This window comes from Diceros bicornis, chromosome 14 (assembly GCF_020826845.1).
Source record: "Diceros bicornis minor isolate mBicDic1 chromosome 14, mDicBic1.mat.cur, whole genome shotgun sequence".
Lineage (NCBI taxonomy): Eukaryota > Metazoa > Chordata > Mammalia > Perissodactyla > Rhinocerotidae > Diceros > Diceros bicornis.
The window spans coordinates 54,614,853-54,639,537 of record NC_080753.1 but is presented as its reverse complement, the minus strand read 5'-3'; the positions used below and the strand labels follow the sequence as shown (position 1 = coordinate 54,639,537).

General features: G+C 35.8%; 1 protein-coding gene across 5 annotated transcripts in view; it reads left to right on the top strand.

The window, feature by feature from the left end:
• Positions 1-24,685, top strand: part of HIVEP1 (HIVEP zinc finger 1) — a 141,446-nt gene that overhangs the window by 56,925 nt on the left and 59,836 nt on the right. For all 5 annotated transcript variants that reach the window (XM_058555256.1, XM_058555257.1, XM_058555258.1 and 2 more), the window contains one exon: positions 17,385-17,438. In XM_058555256.1, the coding sequence (XP_058411239.1) occupies positions 17,385-17,438 (54 nt within the window). The remainder of the gene's footprint in view (positions 1-17,384; positions 17,439-24,685) is intronic.

Genomic DNA, 24,685 nt, shown 5'->3' with positions numbered 1-24,685 from the left:
ATTTTTTAAGCATGTAAATAAATAAGTACTTATGTGCTTTTAGGAGATTGAGGCATTCAAGTTTTATTTTTGATTTGGCTACCCATGTTTATCCATACATATATATTTAAATGAGTAAATAATACATTTTCTTCAATAAGAGTAATACATACACTTAATTTTTTAAAAACATCAACCAGTACAGAAGCATATACAGTTAAAAAAAATAGTGTTTTCCCCCTTTCCTGCCTCTGCTCTTTATCCTCATACTCAGAGGTAACCACCCGTATTAATTTCTTGTCACTTTTTTCAGAAATGTTTATGCAGACATGGCATCATCTTTTAAAATATGCACACATGTCCAGAAAATTGAATTATGTAATATATACTGATCGGAACCTCTAATTTTTTTTTTTTTAATTTAGGATTCTCATACTTCAAAAAGTCATTGCCCAAGTCCCTGCAGTTATAAGCTTAAATTGAAAGCAAAAGCCGTACCAGTAGGAAAACATCTGCTGGTGAGCTGACCACTGGTAAAATTTGGCTGCACTCAAACCTCCCGCATGATTTTAGGTTACCATTTATTCCTACCCATCGGGTCAGTATCTTTGTCACTTTATTGCTGATTTTTTATTTTCTCACTCATAATGGTATTTACAGAATATGCATTTGAAATAGTATGAGGGCAAAGTATTTTGTTTTCTCTAGTGACCAAACATGATAAAACGCAAACCAGAATCTATTAAAATAAATAAGAAATCTAGACTCTTAATTCCAAATCTGTGTGTCCAGCCTTGACTAGTCAGCTTCCCTTGAAGCATCTCACTTGGAATAAACCCCCATCCCCTTGGTCTCATGTTTCAAATTCATTATCATGTCTGCAAATGGACTTCCCATCCCTCATAGACCATTTTTGGTTCTTCATTCGTTTGTTCCTTTAGTAAATGATCGATTGATGCCCAAATGTTAGTGGAATGCTTGCTCTGTCATATGTGTAAATTGTGCTAGGTGTGGATAGAAGGCGGTGAAAGCAGATCGTCTGGCTGTGTGACACGTAGACTGGTACCATCAGTGGTCCAGCTGTCAAAACCTGAACCTTCGTGTCATTTTAGACTCTGATTACTTTCTTGGCATGCTAACTTTCACCACATTCTCCTCTCACCTGGCACATTTACTTTCTGCCCTGCAACACCTACTCATTGTGTCCCATACACTGTATGCTTGTTCCTGCTTTATGTCTTTCTTCATGTTCTTTCCTCACAGAAGCTTTTTCACTTCCCCTGGAATTTACATGAACTCTCACACTTTACTAATATTTAATAGGATGAAAGGGAACTAATTAGTAATTTATTTAAAACATCTTTTAAAAAGAGGGTGCTTTCAGTTTTTCAAAAGATTTTCATAGGTGACTATGCTTGCTATTTGTAATGTGTACTGGAAAATAGATTGGGAACAAACCATCTATACAATTTTGTATTTTTTAAAAAATAATCATTTCAGTCTAGTATTTTAACACTTACATGAAATAATATGAAGTGGTTTAAAGATACTAAGATTCAGAGTTGTGTGAGTTCATTATTTAGGGATAACCTTGGGCTTGGGGGCATTATTAGATGAGTAAATGTTTTTGTTGCATATTTTATAGATACATTATAAACCCTATAATACAGTTATTTTTGCTTTCAGCAGTGAGTTGTCTTAAAGAATTGAGGAAAATAAAAATCAAATCTTTTTTATTTGCCGTCTCTCCCCCCCTCTCCCTTCATCCGTCCCCTTCTTCCTTCTTATAAATCATGGCTTTGCAAATTTTTTTGGAAAAGGGCCAGGTAGTAAATATTTTAGGCTTTTCAGCCTCATACAATCTCCATCACATATTCTTCTTGTTCTTTTTTTAACATTAAATATAATACACAGGCCTTACAAAAACTGGTTGTGGGCTGGATTTTGCCTATGGGCCATAGTTTGCTGGGTTCTAATATAGATATGTATTTTTATTTGTTGTCATTTTCCTTCAGTGTTTATCTCTACTTTAAGCATTGCTCATGGTATTGGTAACAGATTTTCTCAACTTTTGTTATCTGAAAATATCTTTATTTGATTTCATTTTTGAAAGATAATTTTGCTAGATATAAAATTCTGGCTTGACATTTTCTTTTCTGCAGCACTTTAAAAATCTGTTGCCACCTCCACCCCCCAATATTCTACCATTGCACTATGGCATGCCTATGTGTAGTTTCCTTGTATTCCTCCTCCTTGGAGTTCACTGAGCTTCTTAGATCTGTAGGTTGATGTTTTTAGTCAAATTTGGGAAAAATTTGGCCATTGTTTCTTCAGTTATTCTTTCTTCCCAGTTTTCTCTTTCCTCTCCTTCTGGGACTTTAGTTACATATATGTTAGATTACCTTATACTCTTCCACAGATCGTTGAAACTATGTTCCTTTTTCTCTCTCTGCTTCAGTTTGTATACTTTCTATTGGTTTGTCTTCAAGTTCACTAATCTTTTCTTCTGCAGTGTTTCATGTGCCTTTAGTACCATCCGGTGAATTTTTATTTCAGCTATTGTATTTTTCTGTTAGATTATTTCCATTCTTTTTAAATTTTCTGTATCTCTTATGATATTCTTCTAGTGATCCTTTATATATCCATCTCTTTTTTTTTGTAAATTATTTACCCTATATTATAGTTAGTTTAAATTCCTTGCCTGCTAATTACTACATCTTTGACATTTGTTGGCTTGATTTTTTTTTTACTGCTTTCTCTGTGTGTATGTGTCACAATTTCATGATTGACATGTCTAGTAATTTTTTATTGTATAGAGAACAATGTAGTTGACATGTTTTACAGGCTCTGGCTTCTGTCATCTTCATATGAAGATTATTGAGTTTTGTTCCAGCAGATAGTTAAATTAATATCAGATCTTTTGAAATTTGTGGAGGCTTGGTTATAGGCTTTTCAGAGTAGGACTGTTTGATTTGCCCTGAGTCAAGACTATGATGTTAATCCTAAGGCATGGCCTTCTGAGATTTCAGTGTAAATATAAGGTGTTTACCTGGCCCCTCTATTGTGGCAGGACTTGAATTCCAAATGCCCTGTCCGCTGTACCAGTACTGATAGCTGCAGATACTTTGCTCAGTTCCTTCAGTCTGCCTTTGGGTTGCTTTCCCTCGAGTTCCTTGAAGTCTTATGCCACACACAAGCAATTCAGGAGCCAGCCAAGGATTTGATGGGCTTGTTCACAGATTCTGGACTCCCTTCTCTGGGTCTCCTCTTTTCTTGGATTTTCTCGCCTTGATATTCCAGCTGTTGTAGCAGCCCCAGACTCTAATTCTGTGTCCTCAGCCTAGTATGACTACTGCTTTCTGCTTGAGCAGTGCTCTTCGTGGACTGGTGATAGCCCTCTGGGGAAAGGCCATTGAAATGTTAATCTTACCTCATTTGCTTCTCATCCTTCAAGGATCAGATTCCATCCAGTTTCTGCCTGCTTTTGGTTACTCTCCAGTACTTTCTTTTTTGTTGTTGTCGTTGATGTTTTTTAAATATTTTGTCCATAGTTTATTGTTATTGACAGGATAATTAGTCCCATATAAGCCACTCTGCCATTACTAGAAGCCAGAAGTCCTAAATGAGTAGATAGTAAATTCTTGCTATCAGTGAAAGATTTTCATATTAGGCAGATAGTTATCTAAAGAGTTAAGAGACCCTGGGAAGCCTCCCAAGCTGGCAAGGTGGAGGAATAAGAGAGTGCTCTGATCCGTTTGGTTCATGAGTTTGGTATCCCAGGTTGACTGGCAGCTGGTTGTAGGTGAGCTGCTGGAAGATCTCACCACTACAATACTGTCCACTACACGCTGTTGTGAGCAGAAGTAGATTGATAATAAGTGGGGCATGTAATATGAGAGCTTGCTTCATTGTCCTTTCTTCCTTTTGCTATCGTGAGGTTATCACTGTTTACTGTATATTATAGTTACTTATACATTAATATATTTTATTTGGTTAATGTGTTTTTATCTCCATTAAAGCCTGGGTTCCGAAGGGAAGACACTGTATCTAGGTCAAATCTTTGCACGTGGTGGGTTCTAAGGATGAAATGAGATGTACTGTGCCAAGCACAATGCCTGATGTACTGGTATCAGTATTTTTTCCTTTCCTATCTATTCTTCTCCTCTGTAAATAGTTGTTAAATATAATTGGACTGGTAAATTAGGAAAAGGAACAGATCATTCGAATTATCTACTTTTTTCTCTCTTTTTTTCATATGGCTAGATAAGAATAGTTTGTATTAGTAAGAACTACATTGTTATATTATTTGGGGAGAAATTTAATAACTGAAAAAATGAAAACATGCAAAAAAACTTAATATTTAATATCACTGTGAAAATGTACCTTTGAATCCTTATCAGAATGCAAAAGAATAGTGATGGTGTAAATTAGGTCTATATCAGAGGTTCTTAACCAGGATTTAGGGTCTCCATAGATTGCTGCAGTCTCTGAGATTGTATGCATCTGTGTGTGTGTGTGTGTGTGTGTGTGTGTGTGTGTCGCTTCCTAGGAGAGGCTACACAGTGGTCATAAGGATTTTTTTTTAATAGAGACATTTTAAAGTTTCATTTTCTTCTTTTTTTTAATTAACTAGTTTTTTTTTTTTAAATTGAAAAAGTGATGGATCAGTATTGGAGTAGAATGGCGATGTTCTAATTTTAAAACCAAAAAAGACAGTGTGCTCATATAGTTCTTGTGTCATTTTATTTTAAAAAGTGTGAAAAATAACCTGGAACCTAATGTGCCAATATGCTGACAGTGGTTAATTTGGGTAGAAATATTATTTTCTTCTTCTACCGTATATTGTTGTTTAAACTTCTAAACTGAAGTAAATCTCACAATGTTAACTGATTCAAACAGAAAAGACAGTAAAAAAGTACAGTGAAATACATGTCTTTGTTACCTGGTCCCCTTTACCCAGGGATGGCTGTAAGCACAAGCAGCAGTGACTCATGCACCCTTTGACACACACGCGCACACACGCACACGCACATTCGTTTTTATATTTCAACAAAAATGGAAGTATATTATATACATTGATCTGCTGCGTTTTGTTTTTTTGATTTGTTTGTCTTTTTAACTTTGTATCTGGGAAAGCTTTCCAGCCTTCAGATTCCTGCCTCCCCCACGCCCCAGCAGAAGGAGTTAAGAACGCTGGATGTGGTATTTCTAGAAACCATTTTCTGTTGTTTTTGTTATCCTTTTCCGCTTTGATGTGTACAAACCTGACTCCTAGTGGTAGTTCAGAAATTATTTGCTTTCCTCTTGGCTCTGATTATTTCTGGGGGCAGCAACCTTTGTTGAGTACCCACTGTGTGCTGAGCCTTTAGAGACTTGCTTCGTTTACTTAACACCGTTCTATATCCTTTCTTGCTTATGATTATTATTTGAACACTGTAAAAGTACAGTAATTATACTTTGGTAATATTTTAAGTTTTTTTTTTTTTAATTGCAGATTGGGTTCCTTTTTTTATTTCTTTTTTAAACTTTTGATTATGGAAGTTTCAAAATTATTATAAAATAGAATGGTGTAATAAACCTCTACTTACCTGTCATCCAGCTTTAGTAATTAACAGCTGGGAGCAGTCTGGTTTCATTTACTCCCCTAGGCGCTTCCCCCTCCCATAATGTTTTAAAGCAGAGCTCAAATATATCATTTCATTAATATGTTTTCATTATATAAGCTCAGAAAGACAAGGAATATTTTTCACATAATGACAGTACCTTTATGAAACCATAAAAAAGGTAATTCCTTAATATGATCAAATATCCTATCAGTGTTTAAATTTCCAGTTCTCTACAGAGTCATAATTTTTTAAATATTTTGTTAGAATCAGGACAAATAAGGTCCACGTATTTTATAGGTTTATGTGTCTTCTGATGTATAGGTACCCTTTCCAATTCTCTTTTTTTCTTGGTAAATTATTTATCAAAAAAACTAGATGGTTTGTCCTGTAGAGTTTTCTACCACTGGTCCATTTTTAAATGGTCAAATTTATAATAGATTTCTTTAAAAATTGTTTTAACTGGTGGCTTTCACGATTCCAGATATGCTTTAGATAGCATCAGATTATATTTGAACATGCATTTGTTGTCCCACATAGCTCTATTTATGGCTTTGTTTATATGAATTACTGGTTAAATGCATGTTTGTAGATTTGAAATATGGAATGCTCTTTGAAATAAAAATTCACAATAAAAAATAAGACAAAATCAGATAAAATTAGCTTAAAGAGAACTGTGAGAGGTGCCCATATGTATACATTAGATAATGAGTGTATTGTGTCTGCTGAATTTGTGAAAAATTCTTGTTTTCTTTTAAATTAGAATGTAGTCATCTGCTTAATGTCATACAGAGAGAAGCCTTTTCAGCGTCTCTGTGATGTGGCGTAGGTGTTTTGGAGTTCAAGTCTTTGCGTAGAGGTGAATCTTGCTGAAGGGAGGCTGTGCATCAACCAGGAGGCGCCAGGGCTTGAACCACTGTAACCACAACAGCCAGACTTACGGGGAGGAGGGTGGAGCTGGGACATTCACTGGCAGGTGAGGCCAACACTGTGCAGATAAATCCCGTGGTGGGAAGTTGGGAAAGTCGTAAGTGACAGCTCTTGGCTGAGTCTGTAGTAGAAAACGGAAATGTCAGAATATCATTTACCCCAAGCTGACATTTCCTCCAGTTAGAGTTCTGGAAGAAATGTAGTTGTAGTCTTCCCTGTCCAGTCTCCGGTGCCTCTAAATACTCTTCCTCTACCCAGAAGGCGTTTGGACAGTTATTTCCACTATTTCTTTCCTTCTTCCCTCACATTTCTGATCTTCATCCTCTCTCTTTTTTTCACTTCTTAGAGAATATGGCTTTATTTGTGTCTGTGGTAATTTGAGATCATAAAATGGAACCATTGGAACCAGAAATCTGAAATATCAAAATATTATTTACCCCATCCCATAGTACAGTTGTCATAGTCCCCAGAATGCTGTGAGCACAACTGTTTCCTGATGAGGAATGAATGGCGAGTAGGCTTGGGGGGGGGGGGCGGGGGGAGGTGAGGAGGCTGTTCCAGGAAGAGCCCCCAGGCATGTAGAAGGTGGGCAGCTCGGGTTGGTCATATAGCCCGAGGTCACTCAGCTTAGTTTCTATATTTTTGCTTTAGGTAATAGCAGCACTTTGTCTTTAATTCTTCATTTTCTTTTCTTTTCTTTTCTTTTCTTTTTTAGTAAGAGAGTCTTTAAGAAAATTTGATGTGTTATTTGCTGACCGGGGGTGGGGCACATAGCCAACCTGAAAAGCGAGAAGAGTTTTTTTTCAGACTTTGAGATTCCCATCTCCTGGGCCTCTCTCAACCATCTCTACATCTATATCCTTAGCCCTGACTTCAGCGTGTGTGTATGTGGTGTATGTCTGTGTGTGTGTGCGCGCGCGCGCATGCACGCATGGGGACGCACATGTGCACATGCATACATGTGTGAATCCGCTACTCGGTTAGTAACCCAAGTTCAGTGGACTCTGGCGTTGAGCCTCGGGGTAAGTACCCTCTGTCTTCGTATTCTTTCTCTCCCACCATGGTTACCATGACTACCTCCTTCCATTCACTGCATCAGAAATCATCAAATGGGAAGAGGAAACCAGTGTTGTCATACTCTAATAATAATATCTAAACCACAACGGGCAGAGTATTTTAATGTAATTATTAGAAAACTATATTAATCTGTGTCAATTTTCAGCATCTTTACACAATAGTTTATGATGTTTACATAGTTCTTATATTTTCAAACATTGCATTTTCAGCTGGAAATTTATTTTCTAGTTTAGGGCTCATATTAGTAATGAACAATAAATCTATTTTTGGTATAATACTCATTAAGAATATATGCTTTGGCTTTGTATTTTAGAAGCATAATTTAATTGGACCTCCTTAGCCTGAAGTGCACACTGAGCGTTCCCTTCCTTATCCTCCACGGTATCCACTGACACAGCAGCTCCTTTGATAAGGCAGGCAGACGGTGTTGCTGCGCTGCCCCTGTTACTGGATAAAAAGTTGCTTTGAAGAGCTACCTGATAAGACTTTTTCTCCTAACCACTTGGATTTTATACAATTTTGAATCTTGATCTGATAATATCTGTAATTTAGAGAACGTTGATTCTCAAGTTTGGCTGCATGTTGGAATCACCTGGAAAACTTTTAAAAATGCTGATTTAATTGGTATGAGGTGCAGCCTTGATACACAGATTTTTAAACGACTCTATTAAAGTGACTCTAATATGCAGCAAAGTTTGAGTTCTGCTGTTTAGATAATGTATGAAGAGTCATCGAACCAGGAGCTGGAAGGGTGGACTCGACCTTGGGCCAAGTTGCTTTGGCAGCTGTCTAAAGAAGGGCTTTTCATCAAGCTTAACCCCTCGGCTGGACTCAGGTGGGCTCTGAAGCCATGTGAGGTTTTGGGAAGAAGATTTTGGGAGTATGCTTTGCTTTTTACTTAGGAATTGCGTGCTCAACCCTGAAAGCCAGCCGTCTTCCTCGCACCCTCTAGGGATAAACAGATATAATTACCCCACTATTAAAAGCACAATTGGAGCACAGTGGCCTGATGCAGTTCTCAGTCTACTGATGAGGGCTAAGTAACTGTCTGTGAAGTGAAACCACGTGATGTGTTATTAAGAGACAAAAAATAATTTAAAAGCCTTAGGTGGTTCAGTGTAATATATTCTTTATGTGTCTACGTACATTTGGTTACTTTTGTGATCAGTTTTGATATCAAGATGATTTTCTTATAGAAGAAACATTGCATTTAGTGGATCCGTAATTTTAAACACATAATGGAGCTTATATCTACTTTTCTCTTTGAACTATTTTAAGTTTTTCTTCGTGTCACAGTAGAAACATGCTTTCTGAAAATGTTAAATGAACAGTTTTGCAAAGTACGTAAACATATACTTTGATGTATACATAAAAGTATAGCAAGATAAGGCACTTCACATTTAAAATTTTATTATGGCATATTTTGTTCTTAATCTTTGCTATTCCATGACTTATTACCATACTAGATTAAGGGATTGTTCATGTCCAGTTAACCTTTATCTCTACCCTGCTTTACCCAAAGCCACTCTGGATCTTTTTAAAACCCTTGAATGAACCCTTTATCAGAAATTGATCATAACCTCTAGCCAGATTTTTTGGCCTCAGACTCGTAGCTCCTCTCCCCTGCTCTTGGTACCTACATCTTCTTCCCCTTTCTCACTTCCTTCCTAGCCGCTATCCATCTTATATATTTGGTTGATCATATGAACTACTCTCTAACACCTTCATCTCACTGAATTCTTTGTCCTTCCTCCTGGAAAAATCCAAATTTGGCCTTCCTTCTTCATTTCTTTACCCAGGTTACCAAACCTCGTTGAGGTAAATTTCACTGCTGTGCACATTGGAACCGTCAAAAATGCATGGGTTTCCACATTCACAGATCCCTAGATGCTGGTCATCAGTGCTTTTATTTGTCCTTAAAATTGGTCAGCTCTTCCATTCTCATCAGTAACTTTAACCGTCACCAGTCTCGAAGACCCCTTACACCAACACTAAACTCCTTTTTCTTTGGAATTGGACATGGACATGGACCAACCATGTCCATGGCATGGACAACCATGCCTCTCATCTCAATAAAATTGAGGCAGTTGGATATGAACTCCCTCAAACGCATCCATCGGCAGACTTTGCACCTGACATACCTTGCTCTTTTCCTTCCCTCTGACCTCAGAGAATAGCCTTGGGTATTTTCCTATTCAAAACCAGCCCTCCACCTGGACTCTTGATGCTGTTGTCTACTTTCTCCAGAGCCTTGCCCTTGCATATCCCCCACTCTTTCCTGTATCTTTGCTCTCTTTTTATTGGTTCCTCCCCTTGGGTCTATAAACATATTTGAGCAACACACCAAACAACCTTCCCTTGATGCTGTGTTTCTCTCAGGCCCTCCAGTTCACTCTCTTCTCTGCTGAGTGTTTTGAAAGACAGTTCTGCTCTGTTCTCTCCTCTACCTCGTGTCCCTTCACTCTCTCAGCCCTCTGTCCTCCAGCCTCCCCATTCCACTGCATGCTTTGTGAAGTATCACCGGGACCTCTCAATTGCTCAGTCCAGTGGAAGCTTTTTCAGTCTTTATCAATTGCATCATCTACTGATCTGACAATGAAACACTGTTCTCTTGACTTCTGTGACCAAAGTCATTTCTGATTCTCCTAATTTTTTTCAGCCGTTCCTTTTTTTTTGGGCCCATTTCTTGGGTTCTTTTACTCTACCTGGTCCTTAAGAGTTGGGGCTGCCTCCCACCCATGATTCTTCACTGAAAGCGGGTGGCCCATTAAAACCACTTGTCAAAGTTTTTAAAACCTGTACAATGTAGGGCACCATTTCTGTAGTTTTTGATTCAATATGTCCTTCTAGAAACCTAAAATATGATGGTTCTGTAATATTTTATCATATGCAAGTATCATGATTTATTTAACCATTTCTCTGTTATTCACTCAACAAATATTTATTGAGTACCTCCTATATTCCAGGTGCTATTATTTACTTTTTTTCTGTTATGAAAAGCACTGTGATAAATAGCTTTTATTCCACTCCTTTCTTAGTCTATCTAGATTTCCAATAGTTGAATCACTATATTTAAGGATAGAGATGATTTTCAAAGATCTTGATACCTATGGCCAAATTACTTCACGGAATAGTTATATTTTTGCTTCCACCAACTCTGTGGTATGGTTTTAACTACCGGTTATATAAGAAGGTAGCTCCCAAATCTTGTATCTTTAGACCTGCCCTCTCCAGATTTATGTTTCCAAACTGCTTTGAGTTCCTGACACACAGTCCTGTTCTCTGCTGCTTTGCCTTTCCCACCTCGTCATGCTCCCTACCTGAATGCCCTCATCTTCTCTCCATGGTGGGATGGCTTGTCTGCTGTTCGTAGTCAGCCCATGGATTATTTCTTCCATGAAGGCATTTCAGGACTCTTGCTCCTATTTCCAAGACAGCCACATCTCCCCTTCTGTGTTCCCTCAGCACCCTGGGCATGTAGTCACACCGTTACCACATGTATGGGAATTGCTTGTTGACTTCTGTATGTTCCTACAGGTAGGATCGTTCATCTTTGTGTATCCTTAGTGCTAGCACACAGGGACTAATAAATATATTGCGAACTGAATGAACTGTGTTTGTTAATGTTTTTGTATTTTAGAAGTTATCCCAGAATATCATGTGATAAATGCTTCTCTGAGGTTGAGACAGTGCTGGGGGGCCACAGACCAGGGGCTGAGGGAGTGGGTCAGGGAAGACTTCCTAAAGGAAGTGATAACAGGTTAGTGGCTAATTTCTTTGTCTAGGGTGTTTATTAGAATAACACTTCATTAATATGGTGAAATGTATCCTTTTCTATTCATTGTCGAGGGCTTTTTGTTTGTTTGTTTTTTTACTCTAAAGATAGATGTGGTTTATCTTTCAAATGTATTTCAGGCATTATTTAAATTGCCTTTTCCCTCCTCCCTTGTCCTATTGCTGTTACAAATTATAATAACATGCCTCCTAATATTGAAATACCTTTGCATACTTATTTTACACCCTACTCGGGTGTGGCTTTCTAGTCTGTGAATACACTTCTTGATCTACGTTGTTAAATCGGTATTCATACATGAGACTTGTCTGTAGTGTTGTTGATTTGTATGCCCCTTTGGTCACATTTTGATATCAGGGTCATACCAGCTATATAAAATGATTTAGAACTCCTTTTCTGTTACCTTGTGCTCTAGAACAGTTTAGAAATGCTTTATTCTTCAAAATTGGAAAGAATTTGGGCCTGGAACCTTTAAAAAAGGTAATTCTATGTTATTCTCTGGTAACTTTCTCAGTTTCATCCGGGTTTGTTATTCTGGTTGAGTTTTCCTCTAATTTCATCCGTGTTTGTTATTCTGATTGAGTTTTCCTCTTCCTGGATCCAGTTGAATAATTTTATGTTTTTCTGGAAGTTTTACTAGTTAATCACAATTTTCAAATACATTCGCAGAGTCTCTGATTTTTTTTCACTTACTTCAGGCAATATTTTCCCATTTGAAATATCACTAGTCTAGATTATCATTTTCAACATTATTGTAGTGTCATCTTCCTGAACAACACAGGTCCAGACATATGAAAGAGGTGTTACTTATAGGTTGAAATGTATTACTTATAAATGTAAGTTTACTTTGCTGATTTAATAGTGAGCACAGGGATAATCTTCATTTAGAAGAGCATGTATAAATGGCTATGGGTATTGGATGCATTTTGAACATTATGTCATTGTCATATATTTTGTCTTATTGAAATAGCTCTAGCAGTTGACAGTAAGAGTAAGGAGCTTGTACTGACGTGGAATGAGGGGACGTAGGAGTTATGCTTATTCAGTAGTAAAAATAGTGTAGTCACATATGGTGATCTTTTTTCAGTCAGATAGTATCTCTTTCAGTAAATAGAGGTGCCTTTTGCAGTTCATTAGGTTCTACTTCATAAAATTTTACTATTAGCATTTCAACTATGTTTTTAGGCTAAGCGAAGAGGGAGAGACTATGGTGTTAGAGCAGAGGTTATCGGTGCCTATCAGAACAGCAAGAGAGAAGGATGAGCTAATAGAATTAAGGTAGAAATCATTTAAATTAGATAGATCAAATGGAGTAATAAATGGTTGATTTAAGTGCTTTCTGTGTACTAATACGGTTTCCCAAATGTTGAAATCATTTATAATGTTAAAGAGGATAAAACTGCTAGGTTCTTCAGTGAAATCACCCAATGCCAATTTTAAATTTACATGCAGGTATTCCTGTTTCTCTTTTTCAGAATACATCAGTGCTTCTCAGTGTCACTTGGCAGGTTATTGTCAGCATTTATATGATCAGTAAATCACTCAGGTCTAGCTATTGTCATTATTGCTAACAATGATGAGATATGTGGCTATAGAGAAACAGGGTTCTATGTGCCAGGTTTGTTGGTGGCACAGAGAAGGGAGTGATGGGCTCTGAATCAGGATGTTAGAGAAGGTTTCCTGGAGGAGATGACATCTTGAAAGGATGCCACATGGAGAAGGAATGGGTGGGAGGGGATCTGATGGAGCCTGCACTTAGGGGTGGCTGAAGCTGAAAAGAGAAACAGGAGTGGGCGTCGGGGGGAGGGCAGAGGAGTTAGTGGGATCACAAAGAATCTCGCGAGCCACACAGAGGAATTCGGCCTTTATACTTACCATCAAATTGATATTAAAATGGTTGTTTAAAGGATCTCGTAATCTGTGAGCCGCTCCAGGAGAGCCGTTCTGGTTTCTTTCTATCTCTAGTTCTTCCTATTGTACCCGACACAGGGTAGACATTAAACACAATAAAAACACACAGCTTTTGTTGAACCAAATTCTGACAGTTTAGTGGGTTGGTTCCCCAAGCTGCGGTGTCCTGGATCCCAAGGCTCTTGAGAAGCAGTGTTGCGGGAGGCGCCTCCACTTCTCTGTGGGGTGACAGTGGCCAGAGAGCAGGAGCTGACTGTGAAGTCTGATCTGAAGATTGCTGTATCTTTGTAAGTGATTTGTTTTTAAGTATCGAGCCTTCTTCCCAGAACCCTAAAAGGAAGGTTGTTTCTTAAGGGCGCCAGGACTTTTTTTTTTGCTCAGCTGTTTCAGATTATGTTACACAAATAAAGAAACATTTTTTTCTTCCTTATGGATGATGAAAATACAATATTTTTGCATTGCTTTCTTGTATAAACAAAAGTTTTAAAATATGTAAGGCATTATACAAGATTGTTCATAGCCTTTACCATTAACAAATAGTTTCTGTGCTCTATCAGAGAGGGAAAACTATAAAAAGGTATAAATTTTCAATAGTTGCAGAACCAGAACATAACCTATACTGTTAGTGCCCCTCTCCTAGCCTGTTATTCTTCCGGCCGTGGGCCTTCTGGATCTCGGGAAAGATTATGGATCCGTTCATGTGTTGCTGGAATCTTTTCCAGGTGACAGCTCCTCTGAGTATATTTAGTAAAAATTGAATTAAGTAGAATTACATCTTAATTTAAATAGAGTAAAAACTCATTACAGTAAGAATGCATCACTTACTTTAGATTTACCAACATGGTATGAATGTCCATTTTGTGTGTATATCTCTTTTTGTTTCTAAGCAACAGCAACAGAGAAACTACTATTTATTTCTGAATGTGTGGTTCTTTGTGAAATTGTTACCTCAGATAACACTGACATTGAGGAGGGCGTACATGATGAAAGATGTCTCAGAATCTGAGATCCCATTCTAAACAACATGCCCCCCCCCATCAAGGCTTATAATGACATATATTGTTATTGCTGGGAAGTGTTACCCTTGGTAATGGAAAAAGAGTAAAAAAAAAAAAAAAAAAGAAGAAGAAGAAAAAGGTAAAAAAGATGTGCTGAGAGCTGCTCCTTATATCAGTGAGTTTCAAGCTGCAGGTTTACAATCCAGCAGTGGGCTGTAAAATCAATGTAGTTGGGCAAGGCAGCATGTTTGATTTTTAATAGGAAAGGGTAGAAAGTAGAATGTGGGTAAGCCTGTTTCTGAATTATGTATACACATAATCTGTATACACATGTGTAATTGATTGGAATGTAAAAACATATTTCTTGCTCTGGGTCATAGTGAAAAAAATGATAAATATTGCTTTAAATATCAGTAAATTGCCTTGTATGAACCAGTTAAGAGCATATAATAAATGACTACTTTCCCTGTAATTTTGGAGAGTGTCTTTATTTATTTTTTAGTTTTTTTATCAACCACTTTTTTTTTTTTTTTATGATTTTATTTATTTATTTTCCCCCCAATTCCCGGTAGATAGTTGTATGTCATAGCTGCACATTCTTGTAGTTGCTGTATGTGGGACGCGGCCTCAGCATGGCTGGAGAAGCGGTGCGTCCGTGCGCGCCCGGGATGCGAACCCAGGCCGCCAGCAGCGGAGCACGCCCACTTAACCACTAAGCCACGGGGCTGGCCCTGGAGAGTGTCTTTAAAACATCCTATTTTACCAGGAAAATCATGAAACATAAGTTAAATATAAATAGAACTTCTTATAAAGACTGAAGCAGAAGCTTTTCAGTGGCTGTTACAGGCTCTCTAATTGCAAGTTGTACTTACCTATTGAACTGGAACTTTAGGTGAAAGCATTCAAGTAGATGCTGATCCCTAACATAGTAGATGTCCTGAATCTACTGATGTATATATACACTGTTACTGTGCGGAGAAGAAGGCAACTTAATTGAAAAATTTAAAAGCAAAGACTAGTATTTTGTGATCAAATGTAAATTGAGGTCATTTTTGTAAGGATTTGTTATGTTAAAGTGCAAACAGAAGGCGGCAAAACCTGAATGTACTAAATAGCAGCTATTCTTTAAAAATATGTGTTAAATCATGAGTTTTTGTTGCTTTGAACCACAATTGATTCTATTAATAAAAAGTTGTTTTATTATATAATGCGAAATTATGTGTGCATAAACTCTTAAACACAGTCATTACTACTATGACTATATAATATGTATGTATAGATTATTTATGGTTCTTACGATTGGGGGAACTGCTGGCTAGAAATAATGGCCTTTTTATGTTTTTCGAGGACTATATATTTAAGTTATGTGATTTGTTTATTTACATATTGAATGTCTGAAATGTACTTAGTGTATTTTATTTTTTGAAAAAGTGGACCTTGTCCTTTTGTTACTTATATTAATATAGATTTCATCCAGGCATTTGGTATTTTTCTCTTCAAAGTAAAATTACTGCTGAATGTAGGATCCACATTCTGCATTTAATAGGAGTTTGTTATTGTTGTTGTTTTGAGGACTGTTTCCAGTTTCACTCATCATTTCATGAGAAATAACTAAAGTTTGCAAATAAGAAAAATTGTATTATTTCTAAAGGTTGTCTCTATCCTCCTAAATCTTGTCTAGATTTGATAATTATCAGGAAGCAAATAGGACATTGCTGTGGAGAATGCATTTGTCTGGATGAAACTCGTGTTATTTTTTACTGTAGCTGATGTCTAATGTCCATATTTCCCTCTAGCTTGTTTCCTGAGTCCTGCTGTCCCGCTCTGCCTTGATTTGGCAGGCTGATGGGTCAATATGCAATTGAAAGAAGTTTGATCAGGAAATCAAAGGTTATCTGAATTTCTAGCATTTCTGGCAAGACAGATAGGGGAAGAGGCAGGTAGACCAGAGTGTTCAGGGCTATGATGGGATCTGAACCTTTTCTTTATTTGGGGAAGGATGCAGTTTCAGAGGTTGCATCTTCCATGGCTAGTTGTGGTAGGTTTAGCATTGGAGATCATTTTGAGGCTGATGGGTATATGCCCAAAGGCATAAATAGCTGAAGTACCAATATTTTGAAAGCGGTTAAACTATACTTCCGTGGACTATCTAAAATATTATATAATTATTGGCATATTTATTTCAGTACAAAATAGTATCCATGGGAATTTTGTAACTTTTACCGTTATAATAAGCACTTAGGACACTGTGTTAAACTTGGATTTGGTTACTGTCATAGTCATCAAATATATATTTCCTTATAAAATTTAAATTAATTGTTATCAAAGTAGGACATGTGCTTGTTTACAAAATCCAATTGTGCTCAAAGCCTCAGCTGGAGGAACTGCAGGCTCTGGGCCCATACTTGCCTCCCTCTCCCGTCGGGAGCCCTCCCAACTGGGTTAGCTGTTGCTTCTGGGTTACACCTAATCTTTCTAAACTGTGTGCATATTTAACAGTTCTGTAGTCATTCATTTTATATAGTCTCTGTAATGCAGTGTTCTACCCTCACACTTCATAGATCCCTCTGTCCTCTTACCAGGGCTTGGCAGAGTGATGGGTACCATGCTGCTCTTCGCTCTTCATTCCCTTTGCGTCCCATCCTTTCTTTTCTTCCTTCCATGTTTGGCTTAGGTTGTAGGCCATCCATGAACTTTGCTTAGACTTGTTTCTAAGCTAGTAGGCATTTGTTATATCTCTCTAATAAAATCCCTGTGGAGCACTTACATGTCTTCATAAGGAAAGTATTATTTTTATAGGCAGCTAAACATTTTTTAACTATAGTTCAGTATTTAAAATGCACTAATTATTTGCATTATGGAAACAATTGGAAGTGGTCCTTGTGTCTAAGACATGATTAAAATTATAAATATAATTTTAAAAGGGAATATACCGTTACTTTAACTGTTTACACACATTTATTTCATAAATAATTCATTCAGCAAACATTTATTACTATATGCCAGGCACTGTTTATAGTACTGTATGTGTTTTACTGTGTTCTTATTTGTATATGATGAATTGATTTATAAAATTTTCTTTGTTTTTTGTAGACAAAATTGAAGAAGCACAAAAAGAACTTAATGGGGCAGAAGTGTCAAAAAAAGGTAAATTAAAATGAACCCCAGTATAGACTTTATTCTTGCAGAATTCTTGTACAGATACCTTATAATTGCAGCCACACTAAATCAATGTAAGCATATCACAAAATTAAAAATCACCTTAAATTAATTGATACCTAAAAGTATCTGGACTTTGCTTTGTGAAATGTTTTAGCTGCATAGCGTGTTCTATAGCTGTTTCCCAATATTAGTATATTGCTGGTCGGCGTGTGAAAGATTGTTGCAGCTCTTTTGAAAGTTCTGTTTGTGAGACTGTCCCATAACAATAGGAGTACCAGTATAGTGGATACTGCTGGCTGTGTTTACGCGTGTGTGCATGTGTGCGTTCATGGGATGCAGTATTATTTTGAAATGACAAAAACCTAAGACAACTAAAATAACCTGAATGCTAGTCAGTGGAAGAATAATTGAATAAATTGTAGTACCTTCATATTTTGGCATGTTATGCAGCTTTTTAAAAATGTTAATTATTTCAATTGACTGTGATGATTTTGAGGTCACTTTTGTAAGGATTTATGTTAAAGTGCAAACAGAAGGCGGCCAAACCTGAATGTACTAAATAGCAGCTATTCTTTAAAAATAAGTGTTAAATCATGAGTTTTTGTTGCTTTGAGCCACAATTGAGTCTATTAATAAAAAGTTGTTTTATTATATAATGCCAAATTAGAAAAGAGAACGAGCTATGAAAAATAAGAAAAATGAGATTGCAATGTAGCGTGTAAAATATAATACCGTTTTTTTTTTTGTTTGATCAAAGCATACACACACACACACACACACACACATGCTTATATAGGATTGGACAAAGTTTGAAAAGATTTGTATACAAATACGTTACAATGGTGGGAGGAAGGGCAGAAGATGATTTACTTATATTTATACATCTTTGTGTTCTTTCACTAGTTACAATGGGTATAATTTTGTGTAAAAAATAAAAGTTTAAAGGCAAAAATTGGTTTTCGTCATAGAAAGCATAGTGATTATTTTTCCAGGTAATATGAAAAGATACATATGTGGAGAGGGGAAGACAGTGAGGTGGGTAGTTCCAACATTGTCTGTTAATGAGTAAAATCGATTAAAAGAATGTGAAGTTCTCCTTATGGCATTTATATTTCAAGATTTATTATGTCTTCATCCTTGTTATATCTTCTAAATACAGTGGAATATTTTGACAGAGTAATTTAGCCACATAGGATTCCAATGGAAAGCTTTTTTTTAAAATATCTTTTAAATCTAGTTAGATTCCTAACTAGGTGTCTTTAGTGGAAATAATTTCTGGCTCTCTGGGTTCTCCATCCCGTGGACCAGCCTGTGAAGTCTCCAGGATTGTTTGGGGTTGCTCTGAATAGTTATGCTGTGATGTGCAGCAACCTTAAAAGTGTCTTCCTTCTTCTTTTTCCTCTCCTCTGACCCCCTTCTTTTATGAAATCTCTGGAAGGTCCATATCAAATATGAACCTTTAATGACCTTCTCGCAGAAAAGCGAGTCTATAGAGAGCAGAGAAGTCACCATAGCCATGCTGTTCCTCTGAAAGGCTGACTAAAGATCCCTTCCCCACATTGCTGTACATGTAAAGCGTTGAAGACACTCAGGCTATAAGAGGCCTTATGATTTATACTTTCTTTGTCACAGTCAGCCTTTTTCTCACCTAGTAATGGTTTAGAGCTGCTTCAAGTAGCAGAGTAAATGTGTGTTTGTCTTCTTTTTCCTTCTTTCTTCCCCCTGTGGCAAAGTGTTTTAAAAACAGTGAACTAAATGCCTCCTAGGAAGGAGGAAACGGGACAAAGGTTCTAGAAAAAGAAATTGGATAAGAGGTTCAGAATAATCTAGTGGGCTACATTTGGCAGGCTACACTTAAGACCTAGGATGAATACCAAGTGAGCATTATTCCGAGCAGTTCACTGCCTAGAATTACTACTTGGCTTTCATTTTTATGTACACGTTCTGGGCAAATTAAAAATAAAATAGTTTTCCTCTCAAGTAGAATTAAGGAATAATATCAGTTTGTCTTTAACAACATAAGATAAAATCTTTGAGTAAAGAAGGTATTGAGATTTCTCAAATCTTTGCTTATTGAGCTATATTATTAAAGGAAATTCATTTCTTTCTTCAAAGAATATACTTCTTTTAGAGTTATTTATTGTTTTTATTAAGATGAGTCATCTAGGATAGATCACTTTTTCACTATTTTTTCAACATGGTTTTGGTAAAGTTGGACTTTTTTCCATATCTGGTTTTTTTCCTACAATGCTTGCAGTTCTAAGGTTTTGTCTCCATTGAAGAGATTGTGTCCTTAACTTATTCAAGATTCTTTCTCCCCCTCTCCTTTTTGTAACTATTAGGGCAAGTAACTAATTTATCTTCAAAAGCATCTAGCATAATGGTAGATTTTAAAAAAAAAAAAACTTTGCTATTGATAGATTTAAAAAGATATCTTTCCTGTTTTCTAACATTTTAAGGAAAGATTAATCTGTTTAGTGTAATATCATTGCAAAGAAACTGACTTTGCCCATTACACACCAGTTGAATAAAGTGCACTACATTATGTTAATGTATTTCTTTTATTCTTTCTGCTTATGAATGAAAATCAGATGACTGTAATTTGATTTTAATCAATTTGGGGGTAAATATAGCATGTAACATTCACACAATTCTCCATAATGTCATTATGTTCTTCCTTACAGTGCTGTTTACTTGTTCTTAACATCCACTGTGCTTGACGATATTTCTAAAATTATTGTGTGGAATTTAAATAAAATAAATAGTGAATGTCACAGATATGGTAATAGAATATGTATAAAATAAACTGGGAAGAAATAAGTCGATCAATTAGGAGAACTTTTATGTACTATCTCTTGAATAAGCATTAATTTTAATACTTTGTTTTAAATTTTTATCATAATATTTGACGCATAAATTAATATATGTAAGGTATTAAATTGTAAAGCATAAGAACAACATGATAATGTTTGATTCCAGTACCCTATTTAAGAACTGTCACATTGCTAACACGTTGCATCAACCTACATGCTAGTCTCCATTTCATCCCACTGTCTGCTCTGTAGAGGTATTTACTGTCCTCAACTTTGTGTTCATCGTTTTAGTGCTTCTTAAAAAACAACATGGGGGCTGGCCTGGTGGCGCAGCAGTTAAGTGTGCGCACTCCGCTGCGGTGGCCTGGGGTTCGTAGGTTCGGATCCTGGGCGCGCACCGATGCACCACTTCTCAAGCCATGCTGTGGCGGCATCCCACATAAAGTAGAGGAAGATGGGCATGGATGTTAGACCAGGGCCAATCTTCCTCAGCAAAAAGAGAAGGATTGGCAACAGATGTTAGCTCAGGGCTAATCATCCTCACACACACAAAAAAATAATAATATGTATTCTTAAACACTATACTTTTTAGTTTTGCCTGAGTTTTGAGCTTCAAAAATAAAATTTTTATATATAATTTTAACAGCTTTTTCGCTCAGCATTGTTTCTAGGATTCATGCGTGTTGTTGCATGTAGCTATTTCTTTTCATTGCTCTAATTATATTTCATTGTGTGAAATGACTTGTTCCTTCATTCTCTTGTTGATGGATTTGAGTTATTTCTACCCTTTTGCTGTCACAGACAATGCAGCTGTGAATATTCTCACATCCTGGTGTACATGCGTCAGTTTTCTAGGGCATGTATGGGGAAATGCAAATGTTCAGCTTCATAATTGTTTTCCAAAGTTTTTTTTTGGAAACTTTACATTCCTACCATCAGTGTCTAAGAATTCATTTTGTGCTATCTAGTACTTGGTATTGTTGGTCTTTTAAATTTTTTCTAGTTGAATGGATTATAAAATAGTATTTTGTTCTGCTCTTGATTTCTTTTTCCCTGATTACTAATAATGCCAAAAGTGTCCTTGTTTGTATTCTGCCTTCTTGAAATGCTTGCTGATATCTTTCATGTATTAAAAAAAATCTTTGTCTTTTTCTTAATATATTTATATATTTTAAATAACAACTCTTTATTCTGTTTGTGGGTTTTAGTTTTTGGCTTAATTTTTCACTTTCTTTAAAGTGCCTTTAAGTAAACAGAAGTTCTTGATTTTAATGTCACCAATCTATTAATCTTTTTCTTTTATGATTATTTTGTTTTGGGGGAAACTTTTGTTTGTCTTAAGAAATTTTTCCCTACCACAAGGTCTTACATACTTTTTTTTATATTTTCTTCTAAATAACTTTCACATTCAGATTAAAAAATCCATCTGGAGTTGATTTTTTTTTTTTAATACATTGTGAGTTGGGGTTCCAGTATTTTTTCGCCCCCATGGGTAGCCATTTGTTTCTGGAACATTTATTGAGTGGATTCTCCCTTTGCTGTTTCATATTAATTTTCCCTACATATATGAGTTTGTTTCTTAGCTCTATATTCTGTTCTGTTTGTGTATCCATGTGTTAATGTCACAATGTGTTACTTACTGTCTCTTTATTGTCTTGATATACAGTAGGGCAAATTCTCGGTTATTCTTTTTCAGGAATGTTTTGATTATTTTTAGTTTTTTGCTCATCCATTTAAATTTTAGAATCAGTTTTTTAAAACACTTGTTGGAACTTTGTTTTTGGTATTGTATTGAATTTGGAGCAAACTCACTATCATCACAATTTTCAACCTTCCTATTCATAAAGATAGTATATTTTTGATACTTGTGTTTTCTTAAATGTTTATAATTTTTTCCATATGGCTTTTGTATTCATTTTATTGGATTTATTTCTTGGAATTGTATTTATTTATTTATTTTTGTGCTGATTTCTTTGATTTTGTGTGTGTGTTTGTGAAATTGTTTTCTAGCTCTTGTTGGCAAATAGAAATGTGATATATTTTTGTATATTCATCTTATATCTAGCCACCCAGCTGAACTCATTCATTCTGAAAATTTGTCTGCAGATGATTTCGATTTTGTTGTAAACGTCATATCAGTTGGAAGTAATGAATGTTTTGTTTCTTCCTTTTTAAATCATTGTTCCTTTTATTTATTTTTCTTGTTTTCCACAGTTGGCTCCAGTAAAATGCCAACAGAATGGTAGTGTTGGCATCCTTGAGTTGTTTTTGATTTTAAAGGGAATGCTTCTAATATTTCACCATTAAAATGTTTTTATGTCTTTTTATGGGAGGTTGGGGTCAGTTTTTTTTTTAATAGCTTAATGAGGTTATCTTCTAGTTTTGATTTGTTGAGATTTTTAAAAAAATAGTAAGTGGCACTTTTTTTAAATAAATGCTTTTTCTTCATAATGTAGAGATGATCTTGTGGTCTTTATTTTCTTATTTTAGTATTTAAACCTCACTTGCATTGCCTGAATAAAACCAATTTGGTCTTGATGTTTAGTCTTTTTAAACACACTGCTAGATTTGATTTATTAATATTGATTGAAGAATTCTGTATTTGTGTTCAAGAGATAGTGGTCTATAATTTTATTTTCTTATACATTTTCTTCCTGGTTTGTTTTAAGGTTGTACTAGCTCAGTAGAGTGATCTGAGAACTGTTTATTGAAATAATAGTTTTATAGACAAGTCTCAGAATATATTTTGACTTTTGGGAGGAGTTGAGGATAGATTTTTAAGTACCAAGTCAATGTATTTAATAATATGGGACTACTCAAGCTTTCTTTTTTCTCTTTAATAGGTAGTAAGTTATATTTTTCTTATAATTTAACCATTTTATTAAGTATTCACATTTATTGGCAAAAAAGTCATTTGTGGAATCCTCTTACTCTTTCCTTGCTGCTGGACCTCTAGTTGTGTCTCCATTTTTTCATTGTTAATATTGTTCATTTGTGCCTTTTCTGTCTGTCTTGGTTAGTCTTGCCAGAGGTTTGTCTGTTTCATTCCCTTTTTATCATACCAACCTCTGATTTTCTTGATACTCTCATATAGTGTCCTTTTCATTTTAATTATTTTTTGCTGGTTATTTTCTTTTCCCTTCTTTTTCTTTGGGTTTATTCTATTATCAAATTTCTTAAGTTGGAAACTGGGCGTATTCATTTTTAAGCCTTTATTCTTTTCTATTGGAATCATTTAAAGCTATGAATTGCCTTCTAAGTATTGCTTTAGCTATATTTTACGTGATTTCATATTGACTACTTTCATTAATTTCTAAGCTGATTTCTTCTTTGACCCACTTGATAGATTTTTTCCCCCACATGGTTGGGGATTTTATTTATGTTTTTGTTAGTGATTTCTGACTTAATTGCATTGTTATATTAATTGTTTTTTAAAACTAGTTTGTATTCCCAAAATAATTTTCTCTCTGTTTCTGAATACTGTGTAATCAAAATTTTCAGGGTATGTTCTATACAAATGCTCCTCGATTTTTAGGTTAGAAATTTAGAATTCAGCATTTTACAGATGAATTCAGCATTTTACAAAGATGGAAAAGCTGAACTTGAAGGATGTTAAATGACCTTACCCCAGGGAGTACAACCAGAAAGTGGCATAAGGAGATTTCAGTCCACGTCTTGTTGTGCTATTCTAATATTATTCTGCATCATCACTGAATGAGAGCTGTTTTCCTAGCGACAGTTGAATCTGTGGTATAGTTAGTCTTGTTCTAACTTACTTGAGTGATGAGATTATGCTAGCAATCACCTCCTTTAAAAATGTTGTGATGATTCTGGAAAAAAAAGAATTCAGACAATGCGTATAGAAAAAGGAGATTTTAGGTCAACTTGCATTCAGGTTTTTCACATTATTCTGTGCCAAACAGCAAAATCTTGAAATCACTACCGTAAAACCAGTAGTTTCCTTTCAGCTGCAGTGGTATCACTGTGACATTATATGCCCCAGCCACCAGAAAGTTTTTATTTAAAAAATAATTTCTATTAATCATCTGTTTTATCATGTATGTAAGAGTAATAGGTCCTAAGCATATAAGTAGTTTATATGGCTTAAGAAATACAGTCAGGAATCTGTGCTGCTGAAATAACTCGGTGCTGTTCAGACCTGCTCAAGGAGTCAGTTGACAAGTGGGATTTTAGTTAACAGAGGCGTAATTTATGCTGTGGAATTACCCTGTTATCTGGGGAAGCTTCAGGGAAGTTAGGTTCCTTTGTAAAACTAGACTGAGGAACTCAGAAGTGAGAGTGACAGATTAATGAGGAGCAGAAAACTAGGTCGTGAACTCGAATTAGTGTGTAAATAAGAAAGCTAGAGTTTGCTCACCTACTTTCCTAAATGTTTTTTTTAAAGCCTCTTATAAGTAA